This window comes from Truncatella angustata (genome assembly GCF_020726525.1).
Source record: "Truncatella angustata strain MPI-SDFR-AT-0073 chromosome Unknown BKA67scaffold_2, whole genome shotgun sequence".
NCBI classification, from domain to species: Eukaryota; Fungi; Ascomycota; class Sordariomycetes; order Amphisphaeriales; family Sporocadaceae; genus Truncatella; species Truncatella angustata.
In genome coordinates this window covers 3219643-3242149 of record NW_025763382.1, presented here as the reverse complement: position 1 = coordinate 3242149, position 22507 = coordinate 3219643, and the positions used below count along the sequence as shown (strand labels likewise).

The window sequence follows — 22507 nt, the reverse complement described above, 5'->3', positions numbered from 1 at the left end:
GCCACATTCCAACGTCGAGTACTGCTCTTGAATCCCCAAATATCCCAGGACGATGCACAGACTACTCATCGTCGATGGCTCTTTCTCATCACCACGATACCCGGCCACAAGTCTGGTTCTCCTACGAGCTAAGAAGATGCTCAATGGCACCTTGCACGCTTCCTCCACTCCGTCTCAAAGCAGCAACATTCCTGTCAAAGTCGTAGAAGCCCATGTCATTCAACTGCCTCAATTGCTCAGCGTATCGTTCCTCAGGTGGTCTGTTGTCGGGGGGAGCAGGCGATCCACCACCCGGCGAGCCCATGCCCATGATTCCCATCATCTGCTGCAGTGCCTCAGGCGAGATAGGAGGCAGGCCAAAAGGGTTGTTGGCGTTGGCGCCGCCAGCGCCAGGTTGAGCACCACCGAATAGAGAGGCGAAAGGGTTTGCAGACGGGCTTGTAGGGTTGGCTGCGTTGTCAACTGAGCCTATAGTAGCAGCATTCTGTGTAGTGTTGCCACCCTCAGTCTGGGCAGCACCCGTTCCTGTCTGCGTGCCAGCGGGTGGTTGGCCGAAGGCACCTGCACCGAAGGGGTTGAACAAACCTGCCAGAGGGTTTGCATTGTTCCCACCCTGTCCGCCCATGAGTCCTTGCAGCTGCGCTAATGCCGCGGGATCGAAAGGGTTGGGCTGGCCGGCGTTATCGTTCGCGTTACCACTGTTGGCAGTAGTACTTCTGTCTTGTGGTGTCGTGTCCGTGACTCCCGGAGCAGGGAAGGCACTCTGGCCACCCCCACCAGCACCACCACCACGCATCATGGACCCGAAGCGCTGGGCGCTACGTATAGCCTCGGGATTTGTCATCATCTGGCGGAACATTGGGGATCGTAGGAGCTCTCGCGCATTGGGCTGGCTACGGAGCATGGGGTTCTGCTGGATCATCATGTCGAGGAACTGGTCGTTGTTGAGCATTTCGTTCATCTGCTGGAGGACGTTGGGGTCCGAGAGCATTCTGTTCATGGCATCCTCGTCCATCATGGGGCCAACCATGCCTCCATCGGGCCCGAACATGTCGGCAGATGGGAGACCTGTGAGTCCAGCGTAGCGGGCGCCGGTAAGTCCAGCCAGCGGGTTGTTCGCGGTTCCAGCGGCCATGTTGGTGGGCACCTGGGGCCGAGCGGGAGCCGATTGCGACGAGGTAGAAGAAGGCGCAGGTGTTGGGTTGCTTGCAGCGCTCTTGACCAAGTGGACTGTATTGCCAGACTTGATCTTGTAGGTGGCCAAGGGCTCTTCGTTCTTCATGACACGGCCCGAGTAGATTAGTCGCTGGCGCTCGACGGGGATGTTCTCGAACTCGGCTGTGGACAGCTTCGTCTTGAGGTCAAGCACGGTGGCGCTCTCGGGCATGGTGACAGAGTGGTTGCCCTCGCCCGAGGTCTTGACCTTGAAGCTGATAGGGGCATCGCCCGATCCTTCAGTTGCCTCCGTCATGTCTGGTCAACGGTGATGTGTAGCCGTGCCTGATCTAGTTCTGGATTGGTTGCAGGTTATGGGTATCCAGAACTGTGTCTGGATCCGTATCTGTATCTTGTTGCGCAGGTGAGCCGCGGGGTTACAGTGACAGTCGAGCAGGGAATGAGGCCGCCGATAAGCTGATGGAGGCGCAAAGTAATGCAATAAAGATGCACGGGTGCCTGGGACGTCTCTTTCTACGGAACTCGTGGCTTACTGGCTTATGGTCCGTTTGAAATAGACAAAACGTGCAAAATCGGAAGCGAGCGCAGGTCTCGTCGTTCAACTGAGTTGCGCAGGCAAGTGGGATGATACCTCAGCCAACTCGAGCCTGGAAAGGTCGGTAGGTTAGGCAGGTTAGGTGTGTACGGATTGCCTACAGCACGGTATGGAAGGTGACGGTAACCCAGACGAGACGGTAGTGGGGTAGTTGGCCCAGCGTCAGCGTCGGCGTCAGCGTCAGCGCAGGCGAGTAGGCGTAGGCGTAGGTAGGTAGGGGGCCAGAGGGTAGGTGTGTAGGTAGATGTATGTAGGCGCTGGCATGAGTGGGAATGGGGGACTAGACTAGGTTAACCTTAGGTTACCCTGTAAGCTAAGGTCATCGACTTTTTTGTTGGTCCTTGCCACTCTCAAAGTAGGATGACATGAAATAACATTCGACAATCACTTCAAGTCAACCAGCCTGACAGTCAGCTTGGAATAATCAAACTGGAAACAGAACTCTGAGATGGAACGGTAACATAATCATTGAGCTTCATCGGCGCGGATTACTTTCATTAGATCAACCCAAGGTTAGTCTCCATCACATACGCTACTACAGTCAGTGCCAGCCTACCGGCACACCGCATTCGTGGAAACTGTCATCCAAAATCAACTGCTTCTCTCGGCGTCTTTAGCCTTCTGGATCAAATAGCTCACCCACTCAAGACTTATAGCTTCTCCCAGCTGGCGCATCTGGGCTCCTGTTGAACCAAATCAAAAACCTGCAGTCGGAAATATGGTCTGACTTAGACGAAATGGCATTGAAGCAGTTCTTGAGCATGATCAAGTAAACAAGTTTCGAACCACGTCAGAGGTGCTCTGGCGGATTGCGCAGTGTGCATTTACCTCAAAACTCCTCCTCTCCCCTTGGTGGCCTAAGTACTCGAAAGATCAGAGCGTTAGATCTGGTGGGACAAAATCCAGGCGTTTATCTGGAAGGTTGTCAACTTGCAGTCCCCCGCGTCAAGACATCATCAGCTCCAAACCATGCCGGAATTGCAATCCCGGGGCGGGCTAGCTCGCTTTATACCCTTGTAATAGCCTACCTCGGCTTCTACGTTCTCCAACCGAAGCTCTTCGTCTAAATAGCTGTTGTTAATTGCAAATACTCGTCTCGATACCTAAACCGAGACAACAAATTGTAAAGACCGCCCGTCTATATTTGCCTTTTCGTCAATAAATTTTCGTAGGCAGTTCGCAGCACTTCTTGCATTCAGCCATCAACATGCGCGGCATCCAAGTCGCTCAATATGTAAAGGTGAGCCTCATATAACGAAACCTATCCAGGTTCTCTTAACCTGAATATTCACCATGAAACCCCAGGGGCCCAACGAGCTCAAGGTCACCGAGCTTTCAGACCCTAAACCGAGCGCAGACCAGTACGTCATAGAGGTGCACGCGGCGGCGACAAACTTCTTTGATATCCTGCAGATACAGGGCAAGTACCAGAACCAGCCACCGTTCCCCTGGGTGGCCGGCGCCGAGTTCGCAGGCGTCGTCCTCTCCACCCCGTCTGGGTCCAAGTCGCCCAAATTCCCCGTGGGCGCGCGCGTCTTTGGCGCCTCCCAGGGCTCCTACGCGGCCAAGGTCGCGGCGTCCGAGGTGCAGCTCCTGCCCGTGCCGGAGGGCTGGTCGTTCCGGGACGCGGCGGGCCTGTTCGTGACGGCGCCGACGTCGTACGGGGCGCTGGTGCTGCGGGCCGGTGTCAAGGCCGGCGACTACGTCCTCGTGCATGCGGCGGCGGGCGGCGTCGGGCTGGCGGCGGTGCAGATCGCCAAGGCGTTCGGGGCGACGGTGATCGCGACGGCGGGGACGGAGCGCAAGCGCGAGGTCGCGCGGCAGTTCGGCGCCGACCATGTCGTAGACTACCGGGACGAGAAGTGGCCGGAACTCGTCAAGAAGCTGACGCCCAAGGGCAGGGGCGTGGATATCGTCTACGACCCCGTGGGGTTGGTGGACAAGAGCACCAAGTGCATCGCCTGGAACGGACGCATCTTGGTGGTGGGGTTCGCGGCGGGCACGATCGAGAAGGTTGCTATGAACAAGGTTCTGTTGAAGAACATCAGCCTAGTGGGTATTCACTGGGGACAGTACGCTGTGCACGAGAAAGAGAGTATTCCTCTTGTGTGGGAGGGCATTATGAAGCTCGTTGGGCAAGGCAAGTTCAAGGGCACAGTTTATTCGGACACGGAGTTTATCGGCCTGGAAAGTGTACCAGACGCGTTGATCGCTCTGGGTGGAAGGGAGAGCTGGGGAAAAGTGGTAGTCCAAGTTCCACAAGGAAAGTCATCCAAGTTATGACCTAACGATTTAATAGCGCATGATCCTTCCAGATAATATCAAATTCAGGTGGGTATTCATTTGCAATGTCAGGGGGGGGCGTTGTGTTATTATACATATTTATGTTGTTACAGTAGGCACTACATCGTTTCCTCCCTTGACGTGGGTTTGTCGGGTGGTGTGCCAGTTGGGATATACAACTGGCCCTTTGACTGGGCCTCTTCGCGCGCTTTATCGTGCGCAAGTTCTTCCTTCAGCTTATTCCAGTCCTTGCTGTCCATATCAGTGCCGGATTTCCGAATAGCCGTAATGGCTTTTTTAATTTCTCGAACTTTGCCGGTGCCGCGCTCTCCAGGGTAGTTGCGTCCGCTCCTCTTCCACTCCTCGTCTGAGACCATCTTGATGATGCGGATGAAGTGCTTGCCACGACGTACTATGAGCAGCTCCCCATCGATTAGGAAGTTCTTGGTGTCCTCAGGGACCCAGTTCTTTGCAGGTGTGTACGTCAGATCGCCTAGTGTCATGCCCCTTTTCTGGCCGGGCGCTCCGGCAACATGGGCACCTTGGAATTTTGTGAGCCGTACACCATCAGAGATAGAGCTGGCAAGTCCGCAGGCATAGAAAATGTGGCCCATATGCTTGCCCATGATGAGAGATTCGGGCAATTCAATATCAACCTTGAAATTGGCCGCAGTGCTGTTGTCGGCAGGTCGGCCCTCTGGATATTGCGACAACTCGTTCTGAGTCGTAGGTGTCCCAGGAGCAACAGTTGTGCCATTTCTACTCGCATACACGGCTCGGTGTTCCGCTTGTGCGTCACTGGCCATGGTAGCGCCGTGTGCCAAGGATACCAGTTCAAATGCTAGAGCATGCTGAGCAACGCGCTTCGAGGGGTCCTGAAGGTGTTCCGCCATAAGTTTGTGCACTGTCTCCATAGGGAGGAAAGTCAACAGTTTCAAGAGATGCTCAACATCGGCATCTGGTCGGCGCATGAAGTATCCATACAGGTCAAAGGAACTCGTCATGAATGGGTCAAGCCAAACTGCATTGCCTGCACTCTTGCCAAACTTTGCGCCAGACGAATCGGTTAGCAATGGCACCGTGAAGCCAACTGGTGTATGTTCCAGTTTGTTGGGTAGGCGACGTTCCGGATTAGGCTCGGTATCCCTTAAATACTTGACAGCGTCGACGCCTGTCACGATATTTCCATACTGGTCTGATCCGCCGATCTGCATCAGTACACCTTTGGATTGGAACATTTCCCACCAGTCCCAACCCTGTAACAGGGGATAGATGAATTCGTCCAGTGGCATACCCTCGTTGTTCTCTTCGAGCCTTCTCTTAACTGTGTCTCGCGACAACAGTGGTCCCATGCGTATGCCCTTGAAGAGCCTGCCAACGACCTCCATGACTGGAGTGCTGTTGAGCCATGCGCTGTTGTTCAGGACCGCGCGGCTCCAGGATGTTTCTTTCCGGAAGTCGAATCGCCTCGCTTGTTCCTCAACGTTGATCCATAATCGCTTAAGTTGGTAATGGATTTTGGTGGTGTTCGTGGCTAGGTCGGTGTTCGCCATTTTCTCACGATCCTTCAATCTGTCGGTCGGGTCACCTACCTTGGCTGTCGAACCGCCAACTAGAGTGACAGCTCCGTATCCGTGCATGTATAACCAGAACAGTGCCATCATTGGCAGCAGGTGCCCAACATGCAAGGACGGGGCGGTGGGATCAACGCCGACATAGGCACCGATTCGTTTCTTTCTCATGAGCTCCCATATTTGTGTGTGCGTCCCGGCAGTATCTTTAACAAACCCGCGCTCGTTGAGCAGATCCCAGACGTTGTAGTCCTCGCCGGCGCTGATCCTGTTGGCCTTGCGCCGCCATGCTTCATCCTGCAGTTTCCGCCTTCGTTCGACATTCTGAGAAATGAACCTTTTCTGAATTTGAGAAGGGGCTGTCCTGGTATAGTTTGTCAAGCATTGCCGGCAGAGAGTCGCACGGGCGCTGACGGAGCATTGCGAAAGAGCGCCTGGGGCCATATTGGCAAGATGGTGAAGGGTCGTAGGTTACAAGAATAGTAGACTAGTAGACCGCAACTGCGGTAGGAATATTTATTGGTACATGTAGAAGAGAAAATAGATACAGCTCACTGGCTGGAAACGACGATGGCCTCAAATGCGACAACATACAAAAACAGAGATTAAAAATGTGGTTGCGCCCGCAGTATGAATTGGAGCCTCCAGTGAGCTCTTCAGCGCGTGTCACGGCTTTTCTCGTATGTGCCTTTGGCCAACTTTTTGGACATCTGGGACTAAACTCGGCGGAATAATATTGCGACATGGTTTACGGGGTGGTGCAAGTGTCGGGATTACCCGTCACGCGCGAAGAATGTCATGCAAAGAATGTCACGTAAGACAGGCGGGAATGAATGGCATAACTATAAGATGTCTGGGATGGTTACCAGTGAGGTAGAAGGTAGTTGATCAGTAGATTCCGATGCATGTCTCCCGAGGTTAGAGTTGTATAACTCAAGAGAAATTCAAGGGCAGTCCTCCAGATGAAAGATCAAAGATGAAGACTGCAAACTGCGACTGCGACTGCGACGTTGAAGTACACAACAGTCAGCCAATCACAGCGCTCCTATTTGCTTTCTTCCCTTCCTCGGCAATGCAATCGGGTGCTCCATTTGGCGCTAAAGCGACGACTCCGGTGGTAATTCAGGCAAGTTTACTGTGAGGTATTCAATCCATTTAATTGCCTGCTGCTCCTTCGCGGCATCATCCATCGCGACAAGCCTCAGCCCAAGCTAAGCTAAGCCTTCGATTGAGACATCAGCAGCACAACCGCCGGTCGAAGCAATTGGTAGCAACATCATGGCCTCCATCATCCGACCCGTCATGCTGAGGCAGACTCGGACTGCCTTCGCCGCTGCCACCCGAAAGGCAACACCGGCAGTGCGCAGTGCTGTCCTGAAGGATATTGCCCGCGTGTCTGCTTTCCACACCACCACCAGGAAAAACTTGCTACCTCCTGGCCCACGTATGTTGCCTGATCCCACCGAAAGCCCTTATCGGCCATCGCAGTACTGACAGTCACTATTCAGAGGTTATCAAGGGAACAGGTACGATCATCTCAAACTGCTCTCGGGCGCTCGATCAAAATCATGGTCATGATGAGACAACGGGACACAACCATGGCTGCAGATGCTTGTCCAGATAGATAATACGAATGGCTGACCAAAACATAGTCAACGACCCTGCCCCCGTCCCCTCCCCGTCGCCCTCCCACGGCTCCTACCACTGGACCTTCGACCGTCTGCTTGCCGCCAGTCTCGTCCCCATTACCGTCGCGCCATTTGCTGCCGGCTCGCTGAACCCAGTCCTCGACGCCACCCTTGTCGGCATGATCGTCATCCACTCCCACACCGGCTTCCAAAACATCCTCATTGACTACATCCCCAACAGCCGGTACCCCAGAATGCGCAAGCTGTTCATGTGGGGACTTAACGCCGCCACCGTACTTGTAGCAATTGGTTTGTACGAGTTCGAGACGAACGATGTTGGTGTCACTGAAGCGATCAAGAGAGTCTGGAAGGCTTAAGTGGGGGGCTATGGGATATGGAGACGAATGGATATCGGTCAGGCCATGACGGCAGGCTGGCTCGGAGAAGAAAGTGTACTTGAATACCGGCCTTTGCAAACCATGGATCTGGAACATTAGACGGCAAATTGCTGTGTACTACATATGATGAGTAAATATATTTGCTTTTGTTCACTCGTTGTTATGTGGTTCGTCAATAAACTCTCTTGAGTCTGCAATCGATTCTACAAGGTTTCCATTTGCTCGTTATGCGGTACCCAAGTTCAGTGGCGAGAGGCTTGGAATCAACTCTCAACCTGTGTCCGGGAAATACCAATATAGCGAAGTTCCAGGACACTGTAACTCTTGTTCCACATGCGCTTCCACGCTCTTTGCCCCCAGGATCTATAGCAATCCGGGGACAAAAACTGCCAGTCAAGAATAAAAATAAGACAAATGAATAGATGGCCTCGCGAAGGACAACCATATGTCGCTCGCCGTGGAACATGAGAAATAGAAACGAAGAAGATAAATGAAAAGGAAACTTGCATTGTGGCTATGTTTCACCGAAAAAGTGTGTGCTTTTTTGGAGGAGGAACAACGGTCATCACATGCTATATTAATCAAGACAGCTGATTCAGGATCCCAGCCTCACTGTCAATGCTAACAAGTGTCGTAAAACAAGAAGAGACGACAGCCTCTCGGTGTTTGAAAGGTGGTGAAGAACTCTGGCACTGTTCAAGAGGAAGATGTACAGGAATAGTGGCGATGGGATCACGGTCACCATACGGATTCAAAACTTGTTTCCATACGTATATGTATACATTGACTCATTATCTTCGAATTTTGTCAGACCACGCGGTGTGAGAGTTTGATTCCAGCTACTCCATGAGTCGCTTTACATGATGACCATATGCCTGCATCTCAACCACATAAGCCGGGTGCGATAGGTGCGATTGCCCACGCGTACACATTGTTGCGTTTGATTATATCGCTGCTCGATTGACCACCACGCAGCATCCGGATTCTCCCACGATTCAAACAGTTTAAGTTATTGTCGAGGTCACTAGAGATGAAATGCCACGAGATTGTGTCGCTGTAAGATCTGGTGTTTCGATGTCGTGTGCTTCCTACACGGTTGCGGAAAAGATTCAAACATGATCCCCGCCAGATTCAGACCAGACTGCCATTCAACAAGCCGTCTGCTACCTCATTATCATACTTATCGGATCCTCACTTGGCCAAATACACGGGCGTATTCTAGTTTTCTGGTCTTACAGATTCCATCTGGAAGTCTTCCCTTGACATCCTGATGCTTGTAATACTGGCATGTCTTATCATTGTATATACAATAATAGAACCAAGCAAATGAGAAACACTGTCGGCGGCAAATTCTCTAGGGTGCTTATTAGAGCGCAAATTTTTTAAATTGTTTTTATTCAATTTTGCGTAGCAGTGCTATTACCATGACTCCTTTCGAAAGCTGCTTCGGTCATTGTTTTGTACCCTTGATGGTATGCTGCGATCATGCCGCGGGGTTTTTCTTGTGATCTCCGCTCCAGAATCACTTCTAGTCCCATATCTTGATGGGCAACTCGACCATCATGGAGCCTTGTAATACCCAGTGTAGCACTTACATACGGTGGCGATCTTGCCATAATCAAGTTCCAATGCTACGACCCCCATCTTATACAGGCTTTGAATGACGGAGACACAGATGACCAGTTGTGGTATGCACGCAATGTTCTTTTTTCCAACATCAGAATCCTCTACGAAGACAGCATTGGTTGGTAGAATTATATCGAGGGAATTCTTGTCATACATATCCTTGATATGTACTGGTCTAGCCATATTTTCGCTTATTTATTTGCCGTTAAAAGTGAATGTTGTTGCCCCCAGTTCTCAAGTTCTGCCTGACCTTGAGGCCATCTCTATATTCATCAACCTGAACGCCTTTGTTGTAAATGCTTCGCTGCCCGTCTTGCTTGATCTGTATAAAACGAAAATGCCCCGGCTAAACAGTGGCTACAATGTAGTCTCGGGATCGAGAACCAGGAAACTCAGAAAATTCGACTTCCAAGACAACCAGGTTAGAAGACTTCTGCTGAGTTGACACCTAGTTGCGGAGGCGTTCTACTGCGGCTTCTGGCCAGACCAGAAGTAGAAGTTCCAGTATCTATGTGCAGACATATCATCGAGAGCCTTGAAGGCTGCCGACCTCCACAACTCCCGCTCGACTTGATTCAAGCCCAGTGCCGCAAACGGTTTGTTCGCTAGCGCTGGTAGAAAATCCTGGATGACCAGCTTCAGGTAATGACCAATCAGCCGCAGACGTCGGTCTCTAGCCCAGCTACCAATGGGCACTTTCTTCACCACGCACTGCACATTTGTGAACCCTGCATCCGCCAGAGACTTGTCCAGCTTTGCCGGTGCGTGGATGTCAAGGCCAAGCTTAGCGAACGATTCTACAACAAGCTTATAAAACGCAGCCACAGGGTCATCAGGTGGCATGGTACCATCGTCGCATTGTGGCCACGCATGCAACTCCTGAAATTCAATCCAGCCGCCAGGTCTCAGATTAGTGAAAGCCTGCTGACACATTCTTGGTACGTTTTTCAGTACTGGCGACATAAAACGTAAATGTACTAAATCATAATTGTCGCCGTTGAGCCAGTCCTCTTCGCAATCGTCGATGAGAAATTTGACGTTCGGTGGTATCCAAACGGGCTGTATAGGTGACAGATCTATGCCCAAAACCTCGGCACTCGGAAACTTATCACCGGCTGTGAGACGACATGTCAGTAACCGTTTCGTCACACTTTAAGATTCGAAGTTGCTTCTATGCGGCATGGATTCAACGAACCTTCTATAGCCCACTGGCCTGTGTAACGGCATGTTAGCAATCGATTGGATGAAAGCTCAGCATGAACTTGACTGCTTACCAGTACCCGTGCCAATGTCGATGATCTTTTGTGGGTAATCTCCTACAGGAGCGTATACTAGTTTTCCATCGGTCATCTCCAACATCATCACATGCTTCATGTCTTCACGATTCTGCTCCTGATCATCATTCGGTATCGGGTATCTTCCATTTTTATAGCTGTGGTATCTCCGGCCATTTTCGTACGTGTGCGCGTATATGCTCGAGTTGACGGATGTTGATGCGGTTGACGCGCCCCCATCGTCTCCCCATTCTGATGGCTCGAATTCGTCACTGTCGACACTGCTCTCGGCTGCCTCGATCGTCTCGTCCTCTTCCGCGACGAGCTCTTCAGGGGGTACTACAGCTGTTGGCGCTGGATAGCTGCTGGCAGTAGCAGTCGCAGTGGTCGAATTGTTTGCGCTCGACGGCTGCCCCGCTTGGGGCGGTTCGCTCTTGGCATCATATTCACTAACCGTCGCATGCACAGTAGCGACATTTGCTGGGTCGGAGGTGGTTGCCGATGAGCCTGGTTCTGTGGGCGACATGATGACACAATGTATACCGCGCTGCTACGGTCCGTTGTCGCGCGCGCTCTCTCTCCTACTCTCTCTCTCTCTCTCTCTCTCTCTCTCTTACTGTCTCTCGTTGGCATTCAGCTCCAACTCCCGGTTCTGCGGTTGGCCGAGTACCGGGCGATTCAAGGCATGAGTTTGGGGCTTAGGGGATGAGGAAAGTGCGAAAGAATGAACAAAAGCTATGATGAGTGTGCAATTCGTCCGCTGACGATAGATGTGGATGTGCGCCTGCGTGTCCACCGCACAGCAAAATTGTCCGTCTTTGGTTGGCTTTGGTCCAAAAGTTCTAGTCCCAGCTTGGGAAGGGATTCTGTAGGTGAGCGGGTGCCGGGGATAACAATTGCCGCAGGCAATTGTGCAGACTGGAACGCATTTCGAGGCAAACCGGGACAAAACACGATCGATCAGTGTGGACTTGCCATGATCTAGCATCTCAGCCGCAGCCAGGGTCAGCGAGAGCCGAGGCTGGCTGACTGTTTTCATGGTCTATTTGGGTGAATAATCATGACTGCTGATGGTCGTAGTAAGTTGGGCGTCGATAGCGCGAAAGAATTGAGACACAGCGAATCGCGCACATAGCATTGTAATTGTTGATCATGGAAGAACTATTCATGGCAGATTATGTTATAGTAGTTATGCGGGCGTTGCCGACAGCCGGTGAGGTGGTCCTGCAAAGTAACCCAGCGTTCATCATTTTGATGATACCTGCGAAGTGTATGTAATATTGTATCGAAAATCAGAAATGTTTAAACGAAACGATAAAACTAGGTGGCCAGCATCTCCAAATCCACTACACCCTGTCTCGGCATAGAGCGAACTCAGAATGTCACTCAAGTCGAGTCCGCCGAGGATGTACCTCATACAGGCATTGGGCCTGCCGGGATGGGCAAGTCAACGGGCCTATATTAGGTGCTATCAAAATCCATCACGCAACAGGACGAATCAAGCATTGGTTGATGTGATGAAATGTACAGGATGCAGTGCATCTTCTTGAGCAGGAACACGAGCATCTTGATGGCATTCCATGGGTTGTTTCACGTCAATCAACACCAGATCCGGCTTCCAGATCGATATGACCTCCATTGGTATCCCCGAGCATGCCTCCACATCCTAATCTTGTCTTGAGCTGTTCAAACTCAAAGCATCAAAAGTACATCTAACATCACGCCATTTGATACGGAGTCCGGTTTCCAAGTAGAGGCTGTACTTTGTTATCAAATTTATATATTAAGAAACATTAAAAAAACACAGGGTCCGCAGAATGCTTCTCGATGGCTGTGTGGACACATTCACAAGCAAGCCGTGCTGTCCCCTTAGGTTAGTCGAATCCTGGGTGATTAACAAAACCCCACAGTTGGACCCTCGCTGAGATCTTCCGGCATGTCCTACCCAAACGCAATCTTCCACTGCCGACGTACATATTCCTTGCAGGATTTATGGTGCTTAAGCTTGTTGCCCTAAGCCCGAACGGACTCGACCAAAAGGCGTCGTGTGGCAGCTAACCGAGACATCGCCTGCATATTTCATGCCCAACGATGTCGATCTCGGCTTCGACTCCCGTCTGCATTGTGCTCCAAAGAACAAATGAGGCTGTACATTGAGTGGGGCATCAGCAGCTTTCCAAACATGTCTGTATGAGTGCTTTGCGCAAGAACTGTAACATCCATAGTAACGCCGGTCTGAAACCAGGAACGAGATCGTACTTAAGGCGATGACAGCTGACGGCCCCACGCCGTTGAGCCTTGTTACTGCAGCTAAGCAGTGGTGAAGCTCCTGACCTTCTCGAAGCTCAATTAGTGCGCCGCCGGTTCATTCCATCTCATCTTGGTTAACGCTCACTCACCAGTCACGCTATCTAACCCTGATAGTGGTCATCTGGGAATGCCTCCTTTTGTAGGAGCCGATCCCGTTCTTTTCAACACTGGAGCTCGATTAACCGCTTTCTGGGCGTCGTAACTGGTTATTATGCTTAACGATATTTCCCCTGTGCGGGATATTTATTGCTGTACAAGAACTTGGCACGTTTCTATGGCTGAATACGGACGTGGTCTTCGCGCTCATATCCAGTGCTGTGTCTCGGAGGCTTATTCATATCACCGAGCGGCCGGATTAGACTCCCTTGCTCTGCCAGGGTCAGGATGGCACACAGGCTGACAGTACTACGAAGCGCAGGGTCCCGTCCCCGATGGTGATACATCGAAGCCTGTGATGGCATCATTGGGACCACGGTGACTCCGATCTTGGCTTCGTAGCTTGATAGTTCAGTACAATATAGCTAGCAAGTACTAACCTTAGTGGAAATTACTACCTCTCGGTCACCAGTACATCCTGAGCAAGCTTCCTGAGAGCTGTTCGGCCACACCTCAAAAGCACTGCCCGCTGATGAATGGTCTTGGCAGCTTTCGTTATGTTTTCCCCAATGTTCAGTTCCCCTCAATAATTGTACATCATTGCGACCCCAGTGCATGCCGATACTACCTCGATAGGCATCGCCATTGCATCCTCCAATCAACGATTGCAAACTGCTAACGATGAGGACAGGGGACGGTCCGCCTAGAAGAAGTGGGGAATGCTTCTGGAAGGACTTGAGACAACTAATTCGACTTGTGGAAATTTGTAACTGAACAGGCAAGTCACACTTCTCAGACGATGCCCATTGCTGCTCATCTCGTTGCATTGTGAGTAATTTTTAATCCTTTCTTCGTCTCCAACCTTCTGTAGTCGGTTGTATATGATGCGATTAATCCGTGGAAGTTGGTATCCATGACATTGAGCAATCAATCACTTGCTGTTCGTGGCTTAAGTCCCCTCTTGGCCGTCCCATCGGTCCCGTAGCCAAAACTAACGGGGACAATACAGGACAAGGAGAGACAGACAATAGTACTCGGGAAGCATTGCCTGCCCAATGGAAAAATGGCTGACCTTGCTGAAACGAATTCATCCAAGCCGAAGACTAGAGATCGGGCTTGTACTATGTAACAGATGTCACTGGCCACGTATGTTTCTCGCAATGCGCTATGCCTGTGATTAAACCTTAGCCTTTGTTCTTAAAAATAAAGCCTGAATGGGACTTTTTGCGATATGCTCCAGTTTTGAATGGGCCGAAACGTTTGGCCGAAATTCTCCGGCACCCCGGTCCGACGAGTCTAAGAAACTGTGTCCATCCCTCCTCATCTCATTGATTCCTCTGAAGAACCCAGACCATATTAATATATATGCCTCGTCAACACTCGAAGCGAGGCTCCAGCCTGCTTCCGAATCGAATTTCGGTAATCATCTTTGCTTGAAAACGTCACGACCAAGTAGGAAGTTCATTCTCGGCCGATTGATTGACGCGGACAATTGGAACGAGCACGGTACTCGGTGTCTCCAGACGTCAATCTCATTTCGCAAACGACCGTCGCTCCGTTCCATAGGACAATGCCCTGTGCTTCAGGAACACATAGCCATCTCAGGGCGTGTGCTTCTCAGAAGACTTGTCAGGGCCAACCTAGGAATGTTTGACATTCGAGCGGCCCCCCACTAACTAACATGCTCATTCTTCATTATTTTTCAGGAAGGCGGCCACTCCTTCAACGCCCCGTATCTGTCATACTGTGATCCATTAATCAAAATGATTCCCGATGGAAGGGACTAAGATGCCCAACCGAGCCAGATCCCCATGCACCAGGTTGCTGGCTCGCTGCGAAGCCTCTTGTCATCCCTCTCATATTTCTCAGAAATACCAGCTCGGTTGCGTTGAATCTTGCCGAAGGACCCTGCTCAACTACCACCATGCCTCTTCGGCAGGCTCATCCTGACAACGTATTTCAACGGCGGCCCTTGTGTCCCTGACCCTGGCTCATTATGTCATGCATGATCGTTCCAAGGGTGATCTCCGTGCTGTTATCCCCATGTCTACCTGGATGGTCCTCTTTTGGGAATTCTCCGATGATGCGGCGCTTCTCCACTGTTCCGTACTCAACATCATCAAACTTCATATAAAGTTTCCTGGTCAGTCGAGACAGCCTCGGGACCTAGGAACAACCCAGGACGGCTTTTCTTCGATTCTCGGCTCTTGATAAATCCTGGGGCAGATCAAAGCATGTGTCCGATCTTTTGACCCTACCTTCTCTATTATTATACTGCATCTCACCATCACTGAACGAACTACTTTCTATTCTTCTTGTTCTCCTGTCTCGTTCCTTATCTATCAACCAGACTGTCATTATCGAACTTATACAGAGCCGGAAACCCTTACCAGAGTATTCCGCATATCCCTGCTCGCCCAAGTCACACGACACTTATAGTTATGAGTTCCTCTTCGTCTCGGCGGCGCATGGCGTCAAGCGTCGCCAACGTCATGTTCACGAATGCCGTCTACTTTCCCAATTACAAGATCTACAGTGGTGCATCACCGGGTATGATGAATTACAGTTGCATCAGCCACGTTTTTTATGCTTTCGCAAGCGTTGCCGCAGACGGATCCGTTTTTGTAAGTTGCGCCCTCGCTTGACGACTTTCCGAAGGTCGGGGACTAATACCGGGTTCCAGCTAAGCGACGAGTGGGCAGATGCGCAAGCGCCATGTGATGGAGTACGCGGTGGACTCGGGTCTCTAATGCACCTCAAACAAGCCCATCCCCATCTCCAAGTCATCTTATCAGTTGGCGGTGGCAATTCTACCGAGGTGTTCCCTGTGGTCGCTGCCAACCCGGTTCTGCGAGATAACTTTGGCCGGTCTGCCAGAGGGCTAGTTGAAGCATCGGGCTTCGACGGCATTGACAGTGAGATCGCGCGGCCCAATTTTATTTATAGTGTCCGATAGGCTTACACGTGATTAGTCTGCTGGGAATATCCTTCAGATGCACAACAGGGCGCGGACTTGATTGCGCTGTTCGACGCAACCAGGATGCATCTCCCGGCCGACGAATACTTCCTCACTGCAGCTCTGCCGGCAGCGCCAGGGATTTTGCAGTGTATCGACTTCCACACAGCGGCCCACTATCTCGACATGATCAATCTAATGGCATACGATTTCTATGGGGCCTGGACGCACCGAAGCGGCCACCAGTCGCAGTTGTATGCAGTGAACAAGGACGAAACATCAGGTGCTTCTGCAGTTTCTTTGCTGGTCGGAGCGGGCTTTCCCGCAAAGAGAATTAACCTCGGTATCCCCTTGTACGGACGTAGTTTCCTTGGGGTCTCTGGGCCTGGTCACAGATTCAAGGGCGTCGGCGGCGAGGAGGGGATATTTGACTACAACCAACTACCGCGAAAGGGTGCGAAGGAGCAGGTGGACAAGAGGACAGGAGCCGCCATGTGTGTTGGCGGAGATGGAGGCTTCGTGAGTTACGACAACCCAGACACGGTGAAAATGAAGGCGAGTTATTGCAAACAGAAGAAACTAGGCGTAAGTGCTTCCAACCAATACCCACCCGAGCAGCTGCTGATAAGTCTATGCACACAGGGACTCTTTTACTGGAGCGGACCCTCTGACGCGCGAGAAACATCCCGGAGCCTTATCGCAACAGGGTTCAAGACGCTGCATTCCTCATAGGGGATCATGGTTTGGCATACTGGCTCGGGTGGTCCAGGTCTTTTGGATTTAATTGCAGTTTCAGCGCGACCAATTCAGGCGTACAAAATAGGATCAAGGTGTTTCCTTCAAAATGGGTACCAGAACGAATGAAAGACGATACACTTTGGCAGATATTACAGAGCGGCTCGCTTGGCGGGACAAGGCATTGCATTTTCGCATCGAGTCAGATTAGCCGGCGGCTCTGTTGCGAAATATCATTTGGGAATTAGGAAGGACGAGCGGGATTTCATTTTAGACGGTTCAGAACTTGGGAAAGGTCTTTATTATATTGGTACCATAGATGGGACAGCCAAGGTCATGGAAAAGGGTCGTGATTTAGATGGAGATTAGAGATGACAAAACGTTTTAAATGGCTAAATACATGATACTCAAGAGCACCTAGAGCAACATTTGTTTTCTTCTTCTTCTCTCTCTCTCTCTCTCTCTCTCTCTCTTGGCTGCTGCCGGTATGCATGCAATTTTCATTTTGTACGGAGTTTGACTAGGCGATGGGGGTGGATTCATCACATTGGGCATCGGCTCCGTCAACCCACATACCTTTCGCTGCAGGTGCTCAGACCTGTTGGTGAGTGATTCTGGAACAGCGACAAAATGTCGGGCTGACACCAGCTCAGATCTTTCCAGAAGAAAGAGACGGACCTGCATGACATGACATGGTTCTGCACACGACACATGCGCTCAAACAACTTTGAGCATATACCGGCGCCGGAATGGTCTCGTGTGCTGTACATTCTATAATCATGCTGCCTTGCGGTAGAGGCCCCAGTCGGCGCTAAAGTGCCTGGACAGCTGCTCATCCTGCAGGGGGACAGCCACTTTTGGAGCTTTGGTAGCGTAAGGGGAGGTACTTGAAGTGATTAACCTAGTATCCGGTGCTAGGGCAAAGGTACGGGTGCATGCAGTAAGTTACTGTAGGCACCTAAATAAACTACCCAAGGTTACTGTTGGGTACATAAACATACCTGAGCTGAGGATGCGTCTGGATTGCTTTTACGTCAACGAGGACCTTTGATCCTACAGCACCTTAAGCGATAAGGTTCGCGACACGTGATGATTACCTGGCTCCAGGGACCTTCAGGAGGACAACAACAACAGTAACAAACGTCAATTGAACCAAATAAGCTTTGCTTGATTGTTCTGTAGCCAGTAATGTGTTCGATAGTAGCCTGTACACATTCCTCAAGATGAATGGTAGCACAGCGGAATCGCTGGCGCTGGACGCAGGTGAGTTCCTCCTCCATCCCTGAGCATGGCTCAGGGTTTCCACCGAGCACTACCTACGGTCTGCATATATGCAAGGTAGAACGCAGAACCTCCATTGACGCCTCTGTTCCTCTCTACAGCCGACTACGACCCTGTAGCGCACCTGAACCAGATATTCTCCCACCCTTCAACCATCACCTCCGTCTCGCACGTCTCGACCACCCTCCACACCCAGCAAGATGCCCTCTCCCGCCAGATCACCTCGCTCGAGCAGTCGCAGGCCTACGGGCCCGACAGCAGCCTCGAGCGCATGCAGTCCGCGCAGGCCGAGCTCGCCGGCCTCTTCAAGAAGATCGAGACCGTCCGCAGCCGCGCCATCCAGACCGAGCAGAACATCACGAGCATGACCGCCGACATCAAACGCCTCGACGGCACCAAGCGCAACCTGACCCTGTCCATGACCGCCCTGAAGCGCCTGCAGATGCTGACGACGGCCTACGAGCAGCTGCGAGGTCTGGCCAAGACTAGGCAGTACAGGGAATGTGCGAGCTTGCTGGCTGCCGTGCTGCAGCTCATGCGCCACTTCAACAGCTATCGCAGCATTGAACAGATCGCCACACTGAGTAGAGGCGTCAGCGACTTACAGCGCGAGCTGCTGGAGCAGGTCTGCGAGGACTTCGAGCTGGCTTTCACCAAGGATGAGGTCAGTGCCAGGAAAGCGACTCTCATCGAAGCCTGCGGTGTCATGGATGCTCTGGGTGACAATGCCAGGTCGAGACTCATGACCTGGTATGTCAACACGGAGCTCAGGGAATACCGTCAAGTATTCAGGGGCAACGATGAAGCAGGAAGTCTGGATAATATTGGCAGACGTTACGCTTGGTTTAAGAGGATGATCAAGGGCTACGAAGAAGAACATGCCGCCATCTTCCCCCCGCATTGGCGGGCTGGCGAGATGCTGGCCACGGCATTCTGTGACGGCACAAGAGATGATTTCAAGGGCATTTTGGAACGGAGCATGCGTAGGGTCGACGGCGCAAAGATTGACGTCAACCTACTCCTCAGTTGCCTGCAAGAGACCATGGACTTCGAACAGAGCCTGGAACGGAAGTTTACCGACAAGCCAAGGGCGAGCATCGATACGCTCAGCTCCGCCGACGAGAGGAGTCAAACCTTTAACGGATCCATATCTGTTGCATTCGAGCCATATCTGAGCTTATGGGTGGAATCCCAAGACAAGGCGTTGGCGAGTATGATACCCAAATATAGAACACAACCACTTATACCGCCCGATGAAGAATTCTCGCCGCAAGCCGTCATCGCCTCTTCCATAGAGCTCTTTCATTTCTACAAAGTCACATTATCGCAGTGTGCCAAGCTGTCCACAGGAGATCGGTTGCTGGAGTTGACCAGGACATTCTCGAAGTATCTTGATGAATATGCGCAACAGGTACTACTGGCCATCCTCCAAAGGACAGGTTCGGTTGCGGCGTCTCTCGAGGATATAGTATTGGTCATCAATACAGCAGACTTTTGGCATACTAATACGGGACAGCTTGAAGATAGCATAAAAAAGCGCATAGATCCTGAATTGGCTGAAAGAGTCGACCTCTCCTCACAGGCAGACTCATTCCTTGGTGTGGCTAGTGCAGCTGTCATGGCGTTGGTCAACAGGGTTGAAGCGGATTGCGAAGGCGCATGGCGCGAAATGAAGAACACCAATTGGAGCAAGATGGAGAGTGTCGGTGATCAGAGCTCTTATGTCGGTGAGCTTTTGAAGCACGTCAATACTGAGGCGGAAGCAATCTTGGGTGTGCTGGCCAAGCAACAGTATGCCCGAGCCTTTGCGGATAACCTGGTCGAGCACCTGGCGACTACGTACATTGGCAATATCGTCCAATGCCGGCCTGTGTCCGAGGTCGGCGCTGAACAGGTAAGGCACTTCCCTAGCTCTCCAGCGGTCTTGACTAATCCTACTTAGATGTTATTGGACAAATATGTTCTCACCAAGGCATTCGAGAATTTACTCCAGTATCACAACCCATCGTCGTCGCCTCATGTTCCTGCAGCTGGTTTCGTAAAGCGGGTGAACCACACAATGACACGAATAGACCCGTTACTGAAGACGCTGCAAGTCCGCCCGTCACCACCGGAAGGCTTGGTACAAGCCTATCTTATCCATATTGGCGACAAGTCCGACACAAACTTTAAGAAGATCCTCGAACTCAAGGGCGTGCGCAAGCTGGATCAATCACACCTACTCGAATTGTTCCAGATACACCGGGAGGGTTCTGCGAATGACAAGCTTGTGGCCCAAAGTCCTTTGTTGACACCACTCTTAAACGCACCAGGAATTGGATCTACGGTCGGAAGCATCAACCCCAGTGCTGCACTGATGGCTGCACAAGGTGCTACCAGGTTCGATGCTGCGAGTATAGGGGAGAAATTACTCAGTGCAGCAAGAGACGGCGTAGAGAGAATTGGTACCCCGGCGCAGCAAGGCGCAGCTGGGCAGCAAGCAACCGCAACGATGAACGAGAACCTGAAGAATTTTGGAAAGTTTTTCCGTAGGGACATTGGAGGATTGGGTGTCAGGTTCGGAAAGGGAAGTGTAGATGAGACTAGTAGGTAATATGCAACGGAGACTCCAATACTGCCGGCACTCTTGGTGCGTCAGATTTTGCTGTAGACGCCGAATTATCATAAGAACCCAGGTTATGTGAACGTTAAACGGCCTGCATCGCTGCTTTCTTAAGCATAGGGAAAGCTGCATGTTTGGCTAAACAATCTAACTATGACATCATCTATACGATTTTAGCCGTGTAAGTGCACAAGGCTTCAAGCCACCGTCAACATTATGGACTACTTTCTACCAACAACACGTATGCTTAAAACCTCTGTCACAAAAAGAGTTTCACTCAGTCGCATTCGCCGAACCACTCTACTCACCAGCTCGACCGCCTTTCACACCACAATACACATCAACGGTACCCACCACAACCAGCAGCATCGGCACAAATTCGCCACCATGTCGTGGATGGACTCCTGGTCGCGCCCGTCCAAGTCGCAGGCCACACCTGTGCCGTACTACCTCCTGCCTGGCGGCGAGAACACGCCCTACTGCCATAGTTGCGGTCGCGTTATCGGCGAGCGTAAGACGCACGCGGCCGCCAGCTCCAAGACAGAGGCTAAGTACTGCTCGGCCCGGTGCAGGCACCAGAAGCCGGGCAAGCTGGACCGTGAGATCGAGAGCGCCTTCGTGAGGTTGTTGAGCGGGCAAGAGCCTGCGCTGCCAAGTCCGCCGGACGCGGGGAAGGCGGTGGCTAATACTGTCGCTACTAACACCACCGCTGCTACTAAGAAAGATAAGAAGGGCGGCAAGAAGATCAAAGGTGACCGGAGGATCTTGGTGCCCTGTTCCGCGGTCGAGGACCTCGTCTTTGGCAGGAAGGAGGGTGGCGGTGCTGGTGGTGTGGCGGATGAGGTTGCTCGATCGGAGCGCTCTGGGGGTACGCCCGAGCCCAAGGCGAAGAATGAGGAACACCAAGTGGGCCTGACAGTTGATCAGGAGTCGGGGCGGGGTGGTGTTGATCCGACGCCTGAGGAGGTTGCTGAGTGCGCGATTGGGTCGGAAGAGATGAAGCACGTCGATGGGGACGTCCTGGCGCGCATGTCAATTCGCAGCGGCAAGAGGATCAGGCCTCCTCAGCATGTTTCCGAAGTCAATGGCAGTGTGGGCGGTGAGAAGGGCTGGAAGGAGCGCGTAGAAGAAGACGAGGAGATGTTGGAGAAGCGTCGACTGGGGCAGAAGAGAGCGAAGGAGAAGGAGATGGTTAAGTGCGCTGCCAGGCGAGGCGTCGTCTTTGGGTTTAATATTGATAGTAGTGGTTCTGGTGAAAAGGAAAGCGGTAAAAAGGAGCGAAGGCTTTGTGAGGCTATCATGAATTTGAAAGTGGTGGAACCCAGTTTTGCGAAAGGAGACTGGTCCATTCGCTGGAGGGAGTAAGGGGTTGATATAGGCTCTCAACCTTGACAATTAGTTAGTATTCCTCATTCAAATGTAACAAAACACACTATTGCGTCGTATTATGCGATCAACAGTACATTTTGAAATACCGAGACAGAGATGGCTTTTGCTTTGCATGCTACCCATAGTAGGTCGTGCGTGACAAGATATGTCAAGCGACCACCTGCCCCAGTCTCATGTCCTTCGTCATGTTTGTCAAAGTGTGAACACAGCTCAAAGCAGAGCGGTAGTGATCCTAGGTTTATAGGTGATATTGGGAGAAGCTACAAGGCGATGATCAGACAGGATCAAGTCAAAACGCATTATAGCTCTATTGGGTCACGTATACTAATGCTTTCTTAGCATACAATGCATGTATGTCTATATGAACTCAAGAAACAGCGCCCTCGTTCACTTCTTTTACCCATGGAGAAAAGGCCATTTATTACCACTGCTTCTCCTGAGTCTTTGAAGTTCTTTGACATATCACCATTTTTGTTACTGTTCTATAACTTACCGACTTCATAACCATTTTGTGACTCACTGATTCACTGATTCACCAACGCCCCTGGAAGGTCGTCTCCCCATCACTGTCTAACGACACCATTGAA

At 51.5% G+C, this 22507-nt stretch overlaps 8 protein-coding genes across 8 annotated transcripts; 5 read left to right on the top strand and 3 right to left on the bottom strand.

Annotated features, from left to right (window-relative positions):
• Positions 1-121: 121 nt before the first annotated feature.
• On the bottom strand, positions 122-1471 carry BKA67DRAFT_655451 (uncharacterized protein; the record flags this gene model as incomplete). The annotated part of the gene is made up of 1 exon (XM_046106758.1): positions 122-1471. One exon carries the CDS (start codon positions 1469-1471, stop codon positions 122-124), a length of 1350 nt encoding a protein of 449 aa, XP_045961394.1.
• A 1593-nt stretch (positions 1472-3064) lies between these two features.
• Positions 3065-4054, top strand: BKA67DRAFT_655450 (uncharacterized protein; the record flags this gene model as incomplete). The annotated part of the gene is made up of 1 exon (XM_046106757.1): positions 3065-4054. One exon carries the CDS (start codon positions 3065-3067, stop codon positions 4052-4054), a length of 990 nt encoding a protein of 329 aa, XP_045961393.1.
• Positions 4055-4173: 119 nt separating this feature from the next.
• BKA67DRAFT_532384 (tRNA synthetase class I) lies at positions 4174-6069 on the bottom strand (the record flags this gene model as incomplete). The annotated part of the gene is made up of 1 exon (XM_046099522.1): positions 4174-6069. One exon carries the CDS (start codon positions 6067-6069, stop codon positions 4174-4176), a length of 1896 nt encoding a protein of 631 aa, XP_045961392.1.
• Positions 6070-6526: 457 nt separating this feature from the next.
• Positions 6527-8090, top strand: BKA67DRAFT_554435 (CybS protein). Its single transcript, XM_046101988.1, has 3 exons — positions 6527-7069; positions 7134-7151; positions 7278-8090. Exons 1-3 carry the CDS (start codon positions 6904-6906, stop codon positions 7628-7630), a joined length of 537 nt encoding a protein of 178 aa, XP_045961391.1. The 5' UTR covers positions 6527-6903; the 3' UTR covers positions 7631-8090.
• Positions 8091-9742: 1652 nt separating this feature from the next.
• Positions 9743-11077, bottom strand: BKA67DRAFT_532382 (S-adenosyl-L-methionine-dependent methyltransferase; the record flags this gene model as incomplete). The annotated part of the gene is made up of 3 exons (XM_046099521.1): positions 9743-10392; positions 10473-10490; positions 10552-11077. The coding sequence occupies 3 exons, from the start codon at positions 11075-11077 to the stop codon at positions 9743-9745; spliced, it is 1194 nt and encodes a 397-aa protein (XP_045961390.1).
• Positions 11078-15283: 4206 nt separating this feature from the next.
• BKA67DRAFT_181033 (family 18 glycoside hydrolase) lies at positions 15284-16855 on the top strand. Its single transcript, XM_046095279.1, has 4 exons — positions 15284-15581; positions 15641-15872; positions 15930-16498; positions 16556-16855. The coding sequence occupies exons 1-4, from the start codon at positions 15399-15401 to the stop codon at positions 16643-16645; spliced, it is 1074 nt and encodes a 357-aa protein (XP_045961389.1). The 5' UTR covers positions 15284-15398; the 3' UTR covers positions 16646-16855.
• Positions 16856-17641: 786 nt separating this feature from the next.
• BKA67DRAFT_619329 (Vps53-like protein) lies at positions 17642-20592 on the top strand. The gene is made up of 3 exons (XM_046105460.1): positions 17642-17911; positions 18031-19823; positions 19872-20592. The coding sequence occupies exons 1-3, from the start codon at positions 17872-17874 to the stop codon at positions 20520-20522; spliced, it is 2484 nt and encodes an 827-aa protein (XP_045961388.1). The 5' UTR covers positions 17642-17871; the 3' UTR covers positions 20523-20592.
• Positions 20593-20594: 2 nt separating this feature from the next.
• BKA67DRAFT_554418 (uncharacterized protein) lies at positions 20595-22010 on the top strand. The gene has a single exon (XM_046101987.1). It carries the CDS (start codon positions 20748-20750, stop codon positions 21894-21896), a length of 1149 nt encoding a protein of 382 aa, XP_045961387.1. The 5' UTR covers positions 20595-20747; the 3' UTR covers positions 21897-22010.
• The last annotated feature ends 497 nt before the right edge of the window (positions 22011-22507 follow it).

What these genes read in the sequence shown, in the direction of transcription:
- BKA67DRAFT_554435 (XM_046101988.1), top strand. Translation starts at nt 6,904, where the DNA reads ATGGCCTCCATCATCCGACCCGTCATGCTGAGGCAGACTCGGACTGCC.
- BKA67DRAFT_181033 (XM_046095279.1), top strand. Translation starts at nt 15,399, where the DNA reads ATGAGTTCCTCTTCGTCTCGGCGGCGCATGGCGTCAAGCGTCGCCAAC. An exon ending in GGGCTTCGACGGCATTGACA is followed by an intron (nt 15,873 to 15,929) that starts GTGAGATCGCGC and finishes ACACGTGATTAG; the next exon opens with TCTGCTGGGAATATCCTTCA. An exon ending in GCAAACAGAAGAAACTAGGC is followed by an intron (nt 16,499 to 16,555) that starts GTAAGTGCTTCC and finishes CTATGCACACAG; the next exon opens with GGACTCTTTTACTGGAGCGG.
- BKA67DRAFT_619329 (XM_046105460.1), top strand. Translation starts at nt 17,872, where the DNA reads ATGAATGGTAGCACAGCGGAATCGCTGGCGCTGGACGCAG. An exon ending in ATCGCTGGCGCTGGACGCAG is followed by an intron (nt 17,912 to 18,030) that starts GTGAGTTCCTCC and finishes TCCTCTCTACAG; the next exon opens with CCGACTACGACCCTGTAGCG. An exon ending in CCGAGGTCGGCGCTGAACAG is followed by an intron (nt 19,824 to 19,871) that starts GTAAGGCACTTC and finishes AATCCTACTTAG; the next exon opens with ATGTTATTGGACAAATATGT.
- BKA67DRAFT_554418 (XM_046101987.1), top strand. Translation starts at nt 20,748, where the DNA reads ATGGACTACTTTCTACCAACAACACGTATGCTTAAAACCTCTGTCACA.